This window comes from Mercurialis annua, linkage group LG2 (genome assembly GCF_937616625.2).
Source record: "Mercurialis annua linkage group LG2, ddMerAnnu1.2, whole genome shotgun sequence".
Lineage (NCBI taxonomy): Eukaryota > Viridiplantae > Streptophyta > Magnoliopsida > Malpighiales > Euphorbiaceae > Mercurialis > Mercurialis annua.
The window spans coordinates 48,281,176-48,299,024 of NC_065571.1; the positions used below are offsets into that span (position 1 = coordinate 48,281,176).

The following is a 17,849-nucleotide window of genomic DNA, read 5'->3' on the forward strand; positions in this document are numbered from 1 at the left end:
TAGTTATCGTAAAAAAAATTTATGGAAAATTCTACTATCATTAATAGGAGCAAAACATGAAAAGACAAGAATAATTAATGTTTTCTTAATCTGTGTGCAAAGTCAAATGAAACTTCTAAAGTGGGACGGAGGGAGTACTGTATTAAGGAATTGAGAAGGGGCAACTTGTGAAGTCATGGATGGGGTGAGTAGATATAGTCATATAGGTCATATTAGTTTTTTTTATATATATAAAATTGTTTTTTTTTTACGAAAATTTTAATGTTTTTTCTCTATAGAAGATTTGTTTGTTTTTTTATGAAGAGTTTGTGAGTTTTCTGTTAGACAAAAAAAATTGTATTTTATTGTGGTAGAATAACTATGTAATTTTAATTTTATTTTGTAAAGCGATCTGCGAATTAAGGTTTACATCTTATTTCATGTCAGGTCATTAGAAACGGTTATACCTTTTTTAAATTCTTACACTTGTAACTGTTCATTATTATTAATAAAAGATTATTAGATTATAAAAGAAAAACTCAATATCAACACTAAAAAAAGATTCCAAAAAACCTAAATATTATAGAAGTATAGAAAACACATTTTTATTTTGAGTCATATTTCTATACAAGAAAAATAATCTTATTTAAGAGATTCATTCATAAATAAACTTACATGCCTATTTGGATTCACGTGCCAAATATGAATCTCTTTCATATTTGAACTCTACAAGATATTCACTCACTTTTACTATATAAAAAGGTTGAGATATGTCTAAACACATAACATAATTACAACTACTATTTATAAGCTCTTAAACTATTCGTAAAGTCTAAACTGACTTTATCGAAGTGCCCATCGGGCAACCACTGTCTGATGAATAGTCCGACCCCTCTTTGTCTTGCAGTATAAGCCGCCAAGAAGACCATATCTATCAATTGACGCTGTTTGTGGGGAAAACTTGACAACTTCAAAATCGAAGGAGTTTTTCTGAACTCAAACAAATTCTATTAAAATGATGACTTCCGACGGAAACTTGATGAAGACATCGGGGATTATACATCTAAATATCGATAAGTTCTTAAACTTTATTTAATTACACGTAAAATTAATTTGTTGGGTCATGACTTCAACATGCTGCCCATATATACATCTTACATGATTTCTTCTAATTAATTTGCAATTATTTTTGCATGAGTAAATTGACAATGCTATAATAAAAATAAAGGGACATTCATGCCCCTAAGATTTGGGGTTTGGATTATAAGCCCTCAACGTCCGGAAAGGTTCACTCATGGCCCCAACGTTTGTGAAAATGAACAATCGGGCCCCTTGGTTTAACACTATTTCATTGCTCCTAAGACTCTGTTAGTGTGATCCTACGTGGCAAATATAAAAAGATCATTTATGCCCCTAATGTTTGGGTATGGGATCAAATGAGTTCTCAACGTTTGAAAAGGTTCATTTATGCCCTCAACGTTTGAAAAATGAATAGTTAGGCCCCCAGTTTAACACTATATCATTGCTTCCAAAACTCTACTAATGTGATTCTACGTGGCTAGTTTTAGTGTTTTCTATTAATCGAACCATAGGCAACCGACGTCGAACATTTAGTCAGTAATAATTGTCCATTATCATTGAAGACGATTAAACATAATTAATAATGAAACGTAAATTATATAAAAAAAATCATTTTATTCTTCTTTTTCATGTGTTTCGATTCGACAAATGCATTCCTCCAAAAATTAGAAACCCAATAATTATATATTAAATTAACTAAAAGGATAAAAATTGTATTCCTTTTCATTTAGCGTTCAATCTCATGCACTGCCTCCTTCTACCTCACCGAACAAGATACCGATCAATGAAGAGAATTCCTTATCCCATTGTTGGAGAAGGATAGTCTATCGGTTTAGCTCGGTCTTGTAATAAAATGATTTTGCAACGACGAACTATTATTGCTGAGAGAAAGACCGTCACCGTAGAAAAAATTTGACGGTAAAAATTAGCCACGTAGGATCACACTAACGGAGTCTGGAAAGCAATGAGACGGTGTTAAACTGAGGGCTTAACTGTTCATTTTTCAAACTTGGGGGCATAAGTGAACCTTTTTCAAACGTTGAGGCTCATTTGATTCCAGATCCAAACTTTAGGGGTATAAATGATGTTTTTATCTTTGCCACGTAGGATCACATTAACGGAGTTTTAGGAGCAATGAAACAACGTTAAGCCAAAGAGTCTAATTGTCCATTTTTACAAACGTTGGGGGCATGGGTGAACCTTTCCGAAGGTTGAGAGTTTAAGACCCCAAACCTTAGAGGCATGAATGACCCTTTTCCCTTTAATTAAGCATATGAGCATAAATATATGAGATATTTGCTATTTAGGAAATCATATACTGATAGGAGTATTTTTACTCCTATTTCGAGTGTTTTTTCCGCATGTTTTTATTATGTTTTATCACGGTTTTATGGTATTCTGAATGCCTTATTACGTGTTTTAGTATTTCAGGTACTTGAGAGCATTGCGGAAGCATTTTGGTGTAAAAGTTGGAAAAGTCGACAAAAGAGATGCGGAAGCTCATTTGCAAATCTGAAAAGCTAACCCCCGTGCACTTTTTGACCAATTTGGACCAGTTAGAAGGTTCAAATGAATTCGTGTTCTTCATGAAAGTTAAAGTAGACGTCCTAAGCTTTCCAACGGTTCAAGAATCGACTCAATCAGACATTTCTACACCGAGTTATGAAGGTTTGAAGATCGCGATCCTGAGCAGCAAAAGGCAGCTCGAATCGAGCTCACCTAATTCACAATGGAGCTCGATTCGAGCCACATGAAGCTGAACTCAGAATGGCTGAGCTCGAATCGAGCTCCTCACTTGGCCAAAGTGAGCTCGATTCGAGCCAAGGCTAAAAAGAGGGGGGGGGGGATTTCGGATTTCAAACATCACAAGGCTTGATTCAATTGCCATTTTGAGCCCAACACATGTGTAATGAATGTTTTCCTTTCCTCTTTTGTGGGTACTATAAAAAAAATATTATCTCTATTTTTAGGTCACAACTTTACTCTAGAGAATTATTCCCTTTTGTTATTACTTTTCTTAGAATAGAATCTCTTTAGAATTAAGTGCTCCATAGCTTTCTCCATTGTTGAAGCTCTTGAAGCTTTTATTTGCTTGTATGAACAAGATCTTCATTATTATTGCAAGCTTATTTATTATTGAATGTTCATTATTTCTTGTGATTGATTGCTCTACTCATTTAATTAAGGTAACCCATCTTTGCTTTATAATGCTCTATTACTCTATTTCATTGATTGCTTGTGTTGCTTTAAGTATGAGTGGCTAAAACCCCCTTGTTAGGGGGTTGGTATGATGACCTATGGTTTTATTGATTGGTTGGGTCTTAGGGTTGTATGCTTATGTTTCACTCCTATTGCTTATTGCTTGATTAGGATTAGCTACCTTAATCTTGTTTAGAGTTTGATTGATACACCGAGAGGTGGTTGATTAGATGGACTAATAGGATTGAAAACCTAGATTTTAGAGCACCACGAGAGTGGGTTTGAACCTAGGTGGCCCTAGAGTGGATTGATTAATCACTAGTTAATGATTTAGTTTTGCCGTGTAACACGAGAGTGAGCTTGGTATTGATTATATGATTAGATAGCGGTTTTGTCATTCTTTGAGGCTCGAGAGAGCGGGAATGATGTTTTAGACCTCGCTCGGTCCGTAGCAACTTCCAATTTGACCAACCATGAAATGCATAACCTAGGTAGGACTACCAATCCCTTGACTTTTCCCTTTTGTTGAATTACACCTTTGATAATTAGTGTTTCTTAGTTGATAATTGCAAGTTCTTTGTTAGTTAATTGTTAGTTGTTAGAATTTGTCACCTGAAACCAATTTTTAATTGTTGCTTTCCGAATTGAATTTCACAATCGATTTCACTCACATTAAACCTCTAGTTCTTGTGGGTTCGATCTCGACTTGTCGAGTACTACGAGTTGGCTTTTTGCTAATATATACAAAAATATATTGCATGATTACAAGAAGCTAATTAGCTAAGCTAATAAGAAAATAATCAAATACAACATTTTTTTTGGAATAATTAGTTTTCTTTATCACGTAATAGATTTGCTACTTGAATATTTATAATGTGAGGATAGACTATCCCCAATATAATATGTGCAAGATCTTATTATCTTGAACATAGCTTTATATGATAAACGTATATTCCAATAACACCGCATGTTTATCATCAAAGAGGATGAACCGATTTGTTCACAAACGAGAATAGACCTGTCTTTCTGTCTGAGAATAGTTGCCGTGGGAGGGATTGAGGTGTCCTGTGGCAGATTCGGGTGATCGGTTGGCGATGGCGGTTTTAGGTTTTTAATTAATTTGAATTAGTTAGAAATTTAATTATATTTAATTAGTATTAAATTAGGATTCATTATGATTAAATTCTAAAATTAGGCAGTCGCACTTTCTTTTTTGAGTATTTTTGTGTCACTGCAAAAGAAACTGATTTGATTCTTTGTTCTCGTTTGATATGTGGCGGTTATTTAATTTGTTTTTGCATATAAGAATTACTTTATCGATTAATAAAAATTAAGAAAATTGCTTTTTAAATATCTTCAACATGGAATATTAAATCAAATTAATCTAATTAAAAATAAATTGAACTAAATAAAATTTATTCAAAAAATTCGGGTAATAGATTCTGAGGGTTACCGTACTTTTCCAAAGTTATAAAATAGTCATCAAACTAATTTTTGTTCCAAAATGATTACCGAACTTATATTTTCTGAACCTCCGACAATTTCTAAATGAATTCTGGCGTTCCTACGTGGCTCGCTGGACGCTGAGTAACACCTTCTATTTTTTTCCATATCATCGTCCAATTCGTCGTCTTCTTCCCTAATTTCTTTCAACATTTTCTAAGAAACAACAAAAAAAATCACATTAACACCAAAAATTCAAAATACAAAACCAATTTTTTTTAAATTAGTCGAACCCAAACGAGATCTACGTTTAGGATCCAACCCGATGAAGATCTTTGTCTGGGTTCAATCCTAGACCAAGTAATCATTTCGTTTGGGTTCAAACACAAACGAGCCCAGACATTGAACCCAGACAAATCGAACGTATTTTATTTTTAAAAAAAGTCAATTATTATTCCAGCGGCATATATAAATTTCAGAAAATTGATTCTGTAAAAGTTGATGTTTAATGGAATTATATAATTTTAATGTTTAATGAAAAAATTAAAAAATAGGGAAGAAGATGATGACATTGAGGTTTAGGTGCGACGTTGACGATGAAATAGCAAAAGGGGAAGGTGTGACTCAGCGTCCGACGAGCCACATAAGCTAAAATCGTCGGAATTCATTTATAAAACCGCCAGAGGTTCAAAAAAAAAGTTTGGTAATCATTTTGGAAGAAAATTAGTTTGATAACCATTTTGTAATTTTGATAAAGTACAGTAACCGTCAAAATCTATTATCCAAAAAATCTAAATAAATTTTGTTGAAGTGAATTTTCAATTTGAGCTGGAATCGGCAGAGTTGTAGGGGCTCATGGCAATGCTTCATTTACAAATGGGCCAGTCTATGTTTGCTGTCGACTATGTTTGTAGGTATGTTTTTGTTTGTTCAAGGTAAAGAGAGGTTGGGTTGTTCTTGATATTTATGGGTGTATGTGGGTAAAAAAGTACTGTTCACAAGCAAATTATTAATTTCATTTAGCTTTTAAAATTTGAATGTGAAATAAATATGATTTATAAAGACAGAACTAAAAACTACATAAGTTACTCCAAAACTATTTTTTTAATCTCAAATCATAATTTCAAAGAGATCTTACTATGCAAGGGAGTCTTAGATATAATTAAAGGTTATAAACATAATATATCCCGATATTTTTACCAATAAATTATAATTTAAATATTATAAGCGCTAGACAACATCTTATTAGGTTATGGGTTAAATTTTTTCCGCAAACGCTTTTTTTTCTTCTTCCAATAATCAAAACAACAAAATCACCGCGGTTTTGTACTTGCAGTAATTTACGCACATTCAATAGTGGATTTATGTTAATGATGGTGGGGTCATTCTTTGAAAAACAAATTTACATACATATATGTACTAAAATTTAGAGCCCCTACTCTAATACAACACAGTGAACCGATTAAATTATTTTATTCAATCCATAGATATCAGACAATTTAATTTTATTATTTTTTTAATTAAAAAGAACTAAAACATTCCCTTAAATTTTAAATTCCAACCAGTGTAAAACTAAAATTACATATTTAATGTTTAAAATAAATGAGTGCAGAAAAAGCATTTAATGCCAACTTCAAATTGAATTAAATAAATATAATTTTTTAAATTTAATAATAATAAATAAATAAAATATATAGCACGGTTACAAATTTTCAATATCAAAACTATAGTACACGCTTGCAATATTTATTTTTATACGCTACTATATATACATCTCCTCTTAATGAAACCTTTATAATTATAATTTTTTTTCTCATCATAACTAATATCGCTCATCTCTTTCAACACATTTCTTTAATCTCTCTCAGATCTCACAGGTTCTTCCGTCTCTTTCAGACCTGCCGCTCTCACTCATATTTATCAACTCCGCCGTCCAATAATGTTCCAAACTTCGTTAGTACTGTTTTCTTTTTTCGCTATTGTTGGAACTGAAGATCCGCACATGGTTCCGGCGAGAAAAAGCGGTTGTAGTAGAATTAGTTGTTTTTAATATTGTAAAATGACTTTTTGTTGTTGTTCTTGCATTACTTTTTGTTGTCATTTTTCTATTTTGATTTTAGATCTGACATTCATTGTTTTTTTTAAATCTATAATTTTTTTATTCTTTTTAAATAATAATAATTTTTTTTATTATTAAACATGTATAAAGATTATTTTTTTCATGTTATATAAAATTTTGTGATTTTATGGAATAAAAATATTTTATTTCCGCGTTTTTACTGTGTTTGATTGTATTTCAGTGGTTTTTTTTATTCTACAACACGACTTATTGATGATGGTTGATTACTGAATTATTGTAGTATAATAATGTTGTTGATTTTGTGTTCTTTATATGATGATATTGTGTTTCTAATCAGTTGATATTTTCTTAATTTTAACATTAGCAAATAAGATAATATAGTCCATAAAATATACTAAAAAAATAAAAATTAAATTAAGACTATATAATGATATGTTAATATTGGAGAAAAAGAAAAATAATCATGTTGAATTATTGTAATATTAAAATATTAATATTATGTTGATTTTTGATTGATTGGTGAAGAAGACAATAATTATGGTGAATTATCGTGATATTACTATGTTAATCTTGTGATGATACTGCGTTGATATTTGGTTAATTTTAGTATTAGCAAAGAAGATCACATTGCACATGAAATGAAATTAAAAAAATCAAAATTAAATTAAAACAATTTTAAAAAATAAAAATTAATAAAAAAAAGATTTAAAAATTTAAATTAGTTAATTTATTACATGTTGTTGATATTAAAATTGACGAACGTCAACCGTTAAAAAAGTCAAATCCAAAAAAGTCAAGAAACAAATAAAAAATATTTCAAAAATAAATATATTATAAATATTAAGTATAGAATATGATAGTGAAGAAAAAAAATTAAACATAATGAAAGAAAATGTTGAAAAATAAGAGTTAGTATAGAAGTAAATTATTTTTTAAAAATAGTAAAAAAAAATTGATTTAAAATGTATAAATTTAAAGGAGGTAGTATAAAAGTAAATGTTGTAAAAAAAAAGAGTATTTCATGTAGAAATTCCTTTTAAAAATTCTGAGTTCAATCATTAATTGATTCGACGTTGACATAAATAAAAAATTAGACTAATGAATTTACTAACATGGTTTCTTATCATTTATTTAAATATTTAATTACCTATTAGTATTTACATGTGAGGTGAGTTTATATACATTGCCAGTTTTATTATCAATACTAAAATACGATATGTATTTATGCATCTCGGTGAATCATTATATTCTGTATGTAATTTTACATTTTTTAAATTGTTCTATGTATATTAATTGAATTTGTGTATAAATAACCATGTAAGTGTTATAGTATAAATTTTAATTTTATATATGACTTTAATTATAAATACAATCTAATTTGTATTAAATAGTATAATAAAAACAGAATTGTATATTCTTATATTGTAAGCAAGGGTAGTGATAGAACAGTTGGACTAGTTAAATATTTATATCAGAAGAGGCGAATTATAAAAAAGAAAAAAAAAATTAACCGAAAACTTTTTCGTACCAACCAAAACAAAATTTAAAACTAATGTTCTTTTTAAAAGATTATCTAGTGCGGGTATATGGACCTTTTTGTAAGTGGCCCCGCCACTGGTTAGGACAATTTTTTTTATATTGGATAATCGTTTTCTTTTTTCCTTCTTTTTACTTTTTTTCCCTCATTCCTTCTTTATTTTTTTCTCGTGATTTTATCAAACAATGCTTACTTTGTTTTATATTTAATCCCTTTTTATATATTTTTTGAATATATTATTGATTGAAAGAAGTTTCTTCCTTTTATGAAATTGTTTCAATAATATCTAAATACGTTAAATAAAAATGCATTAGATCCTATGAAAACTACAATTTTGGATTTCATAGCTTCAGTTAGGTGTTAAATTAGTTAAACAGATCCTTATCCATTTAGAAAAACAGATGAACACACAAAATTAGATGGAAAACATTAAAGTAGGTTTTTGTTCTTTTATAATCGGATTGATTGGGAGGATAATTAATTAGGTCAAGATCAAGGAAAGAAAAAGACAGCAACTGAACTAAAATTCAGGTAACCAGCTTTAGTTACCATACACCTCATGTATATCCGTTCAACAATAGTAATAGTTTAGACACATTATTTATATAACTCTTCTAAAATTATTTATTAGTTTTAAATAAATAAAAATTATTTAATTTATATAAATTTAATTGACAAAATTTTCTTTAAATATTGTTTAATTTTCTAATAAATAATGTAAATTCTAGTTTTATATTCTCAAATTATATTAAACACATCACATTATCATATAAAATTATTTAACAATAGATATTAATTTAAGAGGATAAAAACTGAATTACAGAAAATTATACAAATAAAAATTATAAGTTGGAAAGAGACATTAAAAAATTAGTTTAAATCAATTAGAATGGAACTGAATAAGAAAATATCATCAATGTCAAATTATTTATAAAATATAAAATAATTAATTATACTCCTTTTATTTCTAATTATATACACAAATTAAGAAGATATAATAAAATTATTAAACTATCTTTGTTATTTATTGATTATTCAATTACTTATTTCTGTACATTAAAAAATAATTTTTTTTAGAATGCAATTGATTGTTTTTATCAATCAATTCTATAAATATATTGTTAGATTTGAAGGAAATTATTTTAAATAAAAAAATTAAACTCACTAAATTACTATTTTTAAAGTTCTAAGACGATATTATTTTTGGTCCATAATATGTCGTTTGAAAAAAAAATTTGATCTATGTGACTTATCACTTTAATAATATAAAATTCTAAATAAGTTAAACTACTTTTAATAAATCTCTATTTTAATTATTATTTGATTTTTTTATTTAAATTTTTTATAATTATTAAATTTGAGTATCAATTAAGAAAAATTAAACTATTAAAATAATCATCTAAAATATTGAACAAGATAAACTATTTCTAATCAATCCTACTATTTCAAATATTATTTGATATTTTATACTTAAATACAATTAATAATTATAGAAAAATTAAACATATCTATAAATAATAATAAATAAAATTATGATAATTTGACCAATCATATTACGATCCACATATGAAACATGTAAATAATCATCCAAATAACTATATATATAAGGAAGATGTTTGTTAATTTCCTTTGCGCTATTTAATTAGAAAAAATCATGGCAATACAACTAAGAAAAGAGAGAGAAAAAAAAGACAGAATATTCAATTTGTTTGGAACAGGAATAAACTGAAGTACTGAGATTAATTGAGTTAATTAATTTCAAGAAAAAAATATATTATTGATACAACTACTTAATTTAAATGCAGTACAATCTTGACTTATTTGGCAAAGAACATTATTCCCCTTGCTATAACATTCAAAATATACAGACTCAATTAAAGAAAAAGAATAAGGCACATTATTTAGTCCAATGAAATAAAATTTAACATTTTGAAATTTATAAATTGAGAAGATGAAGACTGTCTTTTGGTCCTCCAATTAATGACACAACTGTCCCTGCAATGTGTTTTACACTCAGTCCTGCTTCTTCAATCTGATCAGTTTGTGATCCATGGTCAATATATCTATCAGGAAGCATCATTGGTCTCCACTGTAACATCACAATATAATTTAATCACATTAGTACGCGTCATTAATTTTTCGATCTACTCAACTTCACGACGAAATAAAATATATATTCTTAAAATATACTGCCACACCGGTATATATATGAAGGGTCTCGAGTTGGAGCTCTTACCTTAAGATTTCCGTCTAGTAATCCGTTTAAGCTCAAGAAATTAGAGACGTGGGAGCTGAATCCTCCGATGGATCCTTCTTCGATAGTGATGAGAATCTCGTGCTCTTGAGCAAGCTGCCTGATCAATTGGCCATCGAGAGGCTTGCAGAATCTTGCATCAGCAATAGTTGGTGTGATATTAAGTTTCTTAAGAAGATCAGCTGCTGCTAAACAGCTTTGTACTATTGTTCCATATCCAAGAATTGCAACTCTCTTTCCTTCTCTTAGAATTCTTCCCTTACCAATCTGTTTACACGGGAACGGAAACATGAGAAACGCTAAAACGAAAAAATGGTCGAAACTTAAAATACAATAATGTATTGAAGATATCGTTGAGTTAAGGCATTCAGTTTCTGTTCCGTTTTGCCACATAGACTTCGAACAGTCGAAAAACAGCAATGAGCTATATAATGCCGAAAAATTTAAAAAATGGAATATAGAATGCCAAGTTTTAAATAATGTGTTTAAATCGCTACAGACATTAAATGTCGGAATTTTTGGGATGGGACGAAGTAAGTACCTCTAAAGGTGAGCCTTTGTTGTTCAGAGGCAGAGGGGTGCCAATGCCATTTCCTCTGGGGTACCTGAAGCAACTAGGTCTGTCATCAATGGCTGCAGCTGTGGCAACCATGTGCATGAGTTCAGTTTCATCTGATGGAGCCATTACAACCATGTTTGGTAAACAAGCCATGTATGTAACATCAAATGCTCCACAATGTGTTGGACCATCTGCACCAACTAGACCAGCTCTATCTATTGCAAATCTCACCGGAAGCTTTTGCAAGTCCACATCATGAACCACCTGAAAACGAAACACCGAAACATACAAGATTAGACAAGTTTTCATGCAACATAGCTCGAGATATGTATCCCGAAGACGAGTTTAGTACTAAATTTTTACCTGATCATAGCCTCTTTGAAGGAAAGAAGAGTAGATAGCACAGAAAGGCTTAAGGCCTTCGGTAGCTAAACCAGCAGCAAAAGTAACAGCATGTTGTTCTGCAATCCCAACATCAAAACATCTCTCTGGGAATTGTTTTTGGAACAAATTAAGACCAGTTCCTCCTCCCATTGCTGCATGAATTGCCACAATTTTATCATCTTCTTGTGCTTCAGCAATCAATGTCTCAGCAAAGTATTGAGTGTAGCCTTTAGTGTTTGATTTTGTCTTCATTTGCTTCCCAGATAAAGGTTCAAACTTCACAACACCTTTACAAAAGAAAAACAGATTAAACCATTGAGGGCCTAAGTGGTTAAGAAAAAACTAAAAGGACTTATATTCTCTTCGTGAATAACTTGGAGGGTTTTTTATGTGTACCATGCATTTTATCAGCAGCAACTTCAGCAGGTTCATAACCCTTTCCTTTTTCAGTGATGACATGAATAAGAACAGGTCCTGGTGCTGGCAAAGTTTTGACCTTCTTTAAAATAGTTACAAGATCGTCCATATTATGGCCATCAACTGGACCAATATAATAGAGACCAAGCTCTTCAAATAAAGAAACACCAGCTCCAGCTGCTACTCCTCTCACATATGAGTCAACTTTAGCAGCAATTTCATGTGTTTGGCCACCGATTTGCTTTGTAATTCCCTGTTTTATTCATTCAAAGTATTAGTGAGATGGTGATGGACTGGTGATAGTTTCAAAGAACATATGTCACGTACTACTAGGTTTTGTTTAATTTCTCCCACTAGGAATTTTCTTTGGTCAATTTAAGTTGGCCAATGACTTATTAAATACTAAAGAAAAAATTGCACAAGCAGTGTCTGAATTTATTATTTTAAGAGTTAATTTTATTTTTTATATTTTAAAATATATAAAAATAAGTACTTTAACCGTTTTTCGGTCAATAGTATTGCCAAAATGGAAAATTTAAACATAATATTTAATTATTATAATAGTAAAGAAATATTATAGCGTGCGAAAATGATATATATATTTTCCTACGTGGCATTAAAGTAGCTAACCATGTCATTATATTTTAATTTTTTTTTTATTATACTAAGTATTCCAGTGATCAAAAAATGAGTAAAATACTCATTTTATATGATTTTAGAGAGTTGTACTATTAATTTGAAAGAAATAAGAGTTCAAATACTAAAATAGCAAATTGAAAAAATTCAGAGCCGCATATCTATATAGTTGTTTAAAAAAATTTATATGTACATTTTTTATTAAATCTGCTCAAAAAATTTAGATTTGTCAATTATAGTCCAATTTTAAAAGTTTTAGATTAATTGTAGTGAAATCCGCATAGTAAACTTTACGAAATTTACAGCAAATTCACCCGATCGAATACAAAAAGATAAATAATAATAAAACAATTATTCAATAGCCGCCACAAAAGACTAACCTTGGCAGCTTCGCGGAGCTGGCGAACCTTCCGACTCGACTGTAGCTTCGTTAAAGCTTTGCTAAGAGCACCAACCGGAGGTGCCGGACCGTCCACCGTAGCGGTAGGCAGAGAAACTTGTTTATTATCATTTAAAATAATAATAAGATTAGAGTCAAGATATCCTGCATTATTCATTGCTTCATATGCTTGTCCTGCTGTCATGGCACCATCTCCAATCACAGCAATTACATGATTGTTGTTACCAATTAAATCTCTTCCGACTGCCATTCCTAATCCAGCTGAAATACTTGTCGAACTGTGTCCTGCTCCGAATGCATCATGTTCACTCTCATCCCTCTTTGGGAATCCTGCTAATCCAAATGTTTGTCTGATTGTGTTCATTTTTGATCTCCTTCCTGTTAAAATCTTGTGTGGATATGCCTGTAGATATCAATAATCATGATTAGCTATGCAGCACGGAAACGGAAATTCCGAAACAGTATTTTTTTATAAAAATAATATATATATTCTTTTTTTTTTGTAAGCCCATCCGGTTTCCAAGGCTTCGCCCTGACTAATCCGGATCCGACCTGTGTCGCAACTGGCATGATGGGTGAGTCAATAGTTTATGTTTTTATTCCATAAATGCATATTTTATACAATTGATCTTTTTTTTAATTGCTGAAAAGAGGGAAATTTTAGCGTTTGCGGAGGAATTGAACTAACGATCTTAATAGGATACTGCGTAGTGTGTAAATCATGTGAGTTATAACTCGTTGGTATACAATTGTTATTTATTTGAGTGCAAAATAAAGCTGATGATGTGACTGAAAATAGATTTAAATTGAAGGTTGGACATATTTGTTATAATTTGTAAATTAGTGGATCAGAATGTCAAAATGATTCTTTAGAGATATATTTGAGATAGAAAAGCGTTCTCGAAAATTGAAACTAAATAAATGAAATACTAAATATTTTACCTGATGGCCAACATCAAAAATTATTTTATCCTCAGGGGTGCTGAAAACATGGTGCAGTGCCACAGTTAGCTCCGCAACTCCTAAGCTTGAACTCAAGTGTCCTCCAGTTTTCGAAACTACGTATACTATCTCCTCCCTTAGTTCATCAGCCAATCTTTCAAGATCCTAAAAATTTCACAAAATATTCAATTAATTTAATAAACTTACATATGAAGATTAATATAATACATATATCATTTAATTTATTAAATTAACAACCTGAACAGCAAGATTCTTCATGTGATTTGGGAAATTAATAGTATCAAGAACAGGTGTAGCTGGTTTAGTTCCTGAAAAGTTGAGTGCTCTCTTATCTTTCAATTCTTGATCTCTCATAACCAAGCCATTCATATCATAATCACTTGCATGACTCTCTAATGAAGCTACAACTCCATTAAACTGTAAAAAAATAGAAACACCAAAAAATATTAATATTTTTTCAAAAATTTACGACGAATCTCGTTAATAACGAAACAAAAAAACTAAAATATTAACCTTTCGCTTGCTAGCTGCAACAGAAGTGGGTTTACGAGCACTGTTGAACGAATAATTATCTTGCGAGTTGACGGTAGACAGAAAAGTTGATCTTAAAACTGACGAAGAAACCGCCATCGTTGTGAAATAATCAAGAAACTATTAGTAAATTAAAGTGTTACAAAAAGAATTGTTAATTAGTTGATGATGATGATGATGATGATGATGATCAAGAGAAAAGAAAGATGGTGAGCTTGAGAGTAAAGGAAATGTAGGGAGAAGGGGTTTATATAGGAAATATTTTTAGTAAATTAAGAGTGTTTTTTAAATGATTGAATAGTCAGTCAATAAGAAGCAACTCTTTTTTTTATTTATTTAAAAAAAATGTTTTGAGATATTAAAATAAGTTACGTAAGATTTGGTTTTAGGCCCCAGATCTGACCAGTGACTTCTACTACTACTGCTTACTACTACAGTATTACTAACCTTCTTCCCTCTTGCCTCTTCATGAGTCTTCTTTGGGTTAATTATATACGATGATTCCTAACTTTTTCCTAATAGTTTCAAATACTATACAAACTTTAATTTATAACATTTTGATAGATGATATTATGGTAAACGGTCACGTTTGAAATGGTATTAATATCACAGGAAATGTAAATAAATTTAATTTATTAAACTAATATAATGAAGACTCGGATGTTGATTGTGGTAATTTCCTAAAATACATGTATCGGTAACTTATTTACACTTTCATCTGTCAGTTTTTACTTTTCTTTTCTGATTTTTTTATTTACGAAAAATACCTTTTTTTAACTTCACAAATACCTTTTTCGGTTTCCAATTTCAGTTTTTGGTTTTTTTGGTTTGGTCGATCGAACCGACCGATTGCACAGCCCTATTTTTCAGTTTTTAATAATTTATTCTCTTTTTTTCCTGATTTTTTTTTATTTTTTTATAGTGTATATGCAGTGTTTTATGGTGTTTTTATAGTATAAGATTAGTGTATATATAGTGTATTTATAGTGTATTTATTGTATTTTGTAGTGTTCCTTTGGTCTATACCATGAAAACATTGCAAATACACCATAAACACTGGAAATACACTATAAACACTGTAAATGCACCATAGATATACTAAAAAACGGCAGAAATACACCAAAAACCATAAATATCCCGAAAAGCACCAGAAATACACTATAAGCACACTAAAAATACACTAAAACGTAAATATATTATAAAATTACTACAAATGCACCATAAATCAATTTGTTCTTTACAAAATCAGTAGTAATAAACAAATCTATGAATGATAAAAAGACTAAATAAATAATTATATAAATGATAGAACAATTTTATAAATAAAAAATTATACATTTACAATAATTTATTTATAAAATATTTAAATCATTATAAAAAACTTAACAAACTACACAAATCTAAAAACGAGTCGAACAATCCATAGCGCGAACGGAAGAGATGAACGGACTAGCGCGAACGTAAAAAGACGAACGAAAAAACGACCGGAAACAACAAAAAATTCATTAGAAGTAGAAGAACGGAAGCGCGAACGGAAAAGCGAACGGAAAAGTAACCGGAGGAGGCAAACTAAAAATTAAACGAAAAAAAAAAGAAAAGAAAGGAAAAAAGAGAGAAAATAGAGAAGAGATAGAAAAAACAGTGGTTATGTAAAAATTTAACATTAAATAAAATAAGATGTTTATATAGTGGGTATTTTTGTAAGTAAGTTAGAAAAATAGGTAGGGTAAAAAATAAAGAAAAGATGGCAAAAAAAGGTGTAAATAAGTTTTAAAAATAGTTATTTAGTGAGAATATCCTATGTTAGTTTCGTACATTTCTTTTGTAATTTTCTTGTTAAATATATAAATGATAAAATTTTAGTTTATTTATTTGCATTTTTTTTTCTGTTTTATTTTTTTTCTTGTACAGTGAGGTGAGTAACGTGTTATAAGCAAGAAACACGCCTAGATAAAAGACTTATATTTGGTTGGTGGTGATTAAATGATATGGTAGTAATTATTTTGGGTTTTTTTTTAATAATTATTTTATTTTATTATCATGCCATGTGCGGAATATTAATTTTTTAATGGTAGTATAGTTTTATAAAAAGATATTTTAATATTATACATTGTAATAATTATTTTATAAATAGTAGAAGCAAATATTATTTAATATTACCGTTGTGTCACGTTATTCATGAAATAAACTAATAGAATACTAATAATAATATGTATAATGCTTAATTATTAGCATTAAATATCTCTTGTAAATTTTTTATTGGTTTGCTATACAGTCGACCCTCTGATAATTAATACAAATGGTGGATCAAAAATTTATTAATTATTAGAATTATTAATTTATTAAATTTGAATAAAAGAAATTATAAAAGATATTTTAAAGCATCTACATTAATAGACCTAATATTAATATTATATTATAAAAAAACTAACTAAATACACTTTACAATCACTCAATTTAAAAGAAATAATTTTATATTCAATTTAAAAAATATCTATTGATATCAAACCAAAAAATAATTATTAAGAAGTTGTATTCATAAAGTAAAATAATTTTTAATATTTTTTATAAAAGAAATACTTTACTTACTTTTAATTTGTTTATCTAATAACTTTTTTTAATATTTCTCAAAAGAATAAGAAAGTCATAATTTGATGGTATATTTTAACTTCCATTTTATGAATTAAGGTTAGTATTGCCTCAAATAAATCATCAATTGTTATATATTTCTTTAAAAAAAATCTCTCTAATAATTAATATTCATGTAGAATATATTTTAAATTTTATTAATTATTAAATAATAGAATTATTAATTATCCGACGTGGAACGAAGTTGGTTCTCTCAATTTTCTATTAATTATTAGAATTATTAATTTATAGAATATTAACTATTAGAGGTCGACTGTATATATAAAAAATATAATATAATTATTGTATCGAATAATTTGGTAATGTAGCATAACGTTTTAATATTTGTCTTATTTGTTTACTTTATCAATAGAGTAATTAATAAGTGATTAATTTATATTCCAATAATGCTGCCTGAATTCAAATGGTTGAACTTGAGAGTTTAAAATAATATCACAACCACAAATTCCTTAAATTTGATCTTATAAAACTCCTTTCTTTCTCTAAAAATTTGCTAAATTATCTTTTTTTTTTCAATTTGATTTTAAAAGGTAAAAGAAGATAGTTCTCTGATCTAATTAGAAAATCATCTTCTCTTCATCCATATTAAATTTATATTTCTTAGATCTTTAATTAATAAATCTTTTTAAATTTAAAATTTTATTAAGTCTTATAATGGTTTTTGTTGAATTGTTTTGATAATAGAAAGTGTTTTTATAAATAAAAGTCTATCTTTTTAAAAAAAATTGTAGATAAAAA

The 17,849-nt window shown here is 28.9% G+C and overlaps 1 protein-coding gene across 1 annotated transcript; it reads right to left on the minus strand.

Annotated features, from left to right (window-relative positions):
- Positions 1-10,039: 10,039 nt before the first annotated feature.
- Positions 10,040-14,681, minus strand: LOC126670302 (probable 1-deoxy-D-xylulose-5-phosphate synthase 2, chloroplastic). Its single transcript, XM_050363999.2, has 9 exons — positions 14,445-14,681; positions 14,169-14,348; positions 13,911-14,075; positions 12,949-13,371; positions 11,912-12,185; positions 11,495-11,802; positions 11,114-11,395; positions 10,555-10,839; positions 10,040-10,407 (listed from the first exon to the last, which is right to left on the minus strand). Exons 1-9 carry the CDS (start codon positions 14,559-14,561, stop codon positions 10,255-10,257), a joined length of 2,187 nt encoding a protein of 728 aa, XP_050219956.1. The 5' UTR covers positions 14,562-14,681; the 3' UTR covers positions 10,040-10,254.
- Between the last annotated feature and the right edge of the window lie 3,168 nt (positions 14,682-17,849).

Coding starts and splice junctions, on each gene's coding strand:
- LOC126670302 (XM_050363999.2), bottom strand. CDS start 14,561: ATGGCGGTTTCTTCGTCAGTTTTAAGATCAACTTTTCTGTCTACCGTC. Junction 12,186..12,948: donor AGCTCCGCGAAGCTGCCAAG/GTTAGTCTTTTG, acceptor TGAATAAAACAG/GGAATTACAAAGCAAATCGG. Junction 11,396..11,494: donor TTCAAAGAGGCTATGATCAG/GTAAAAATTTAG, acceptor TTTCGTTTTCAG/GTGGTTCATGATGTGGACTT.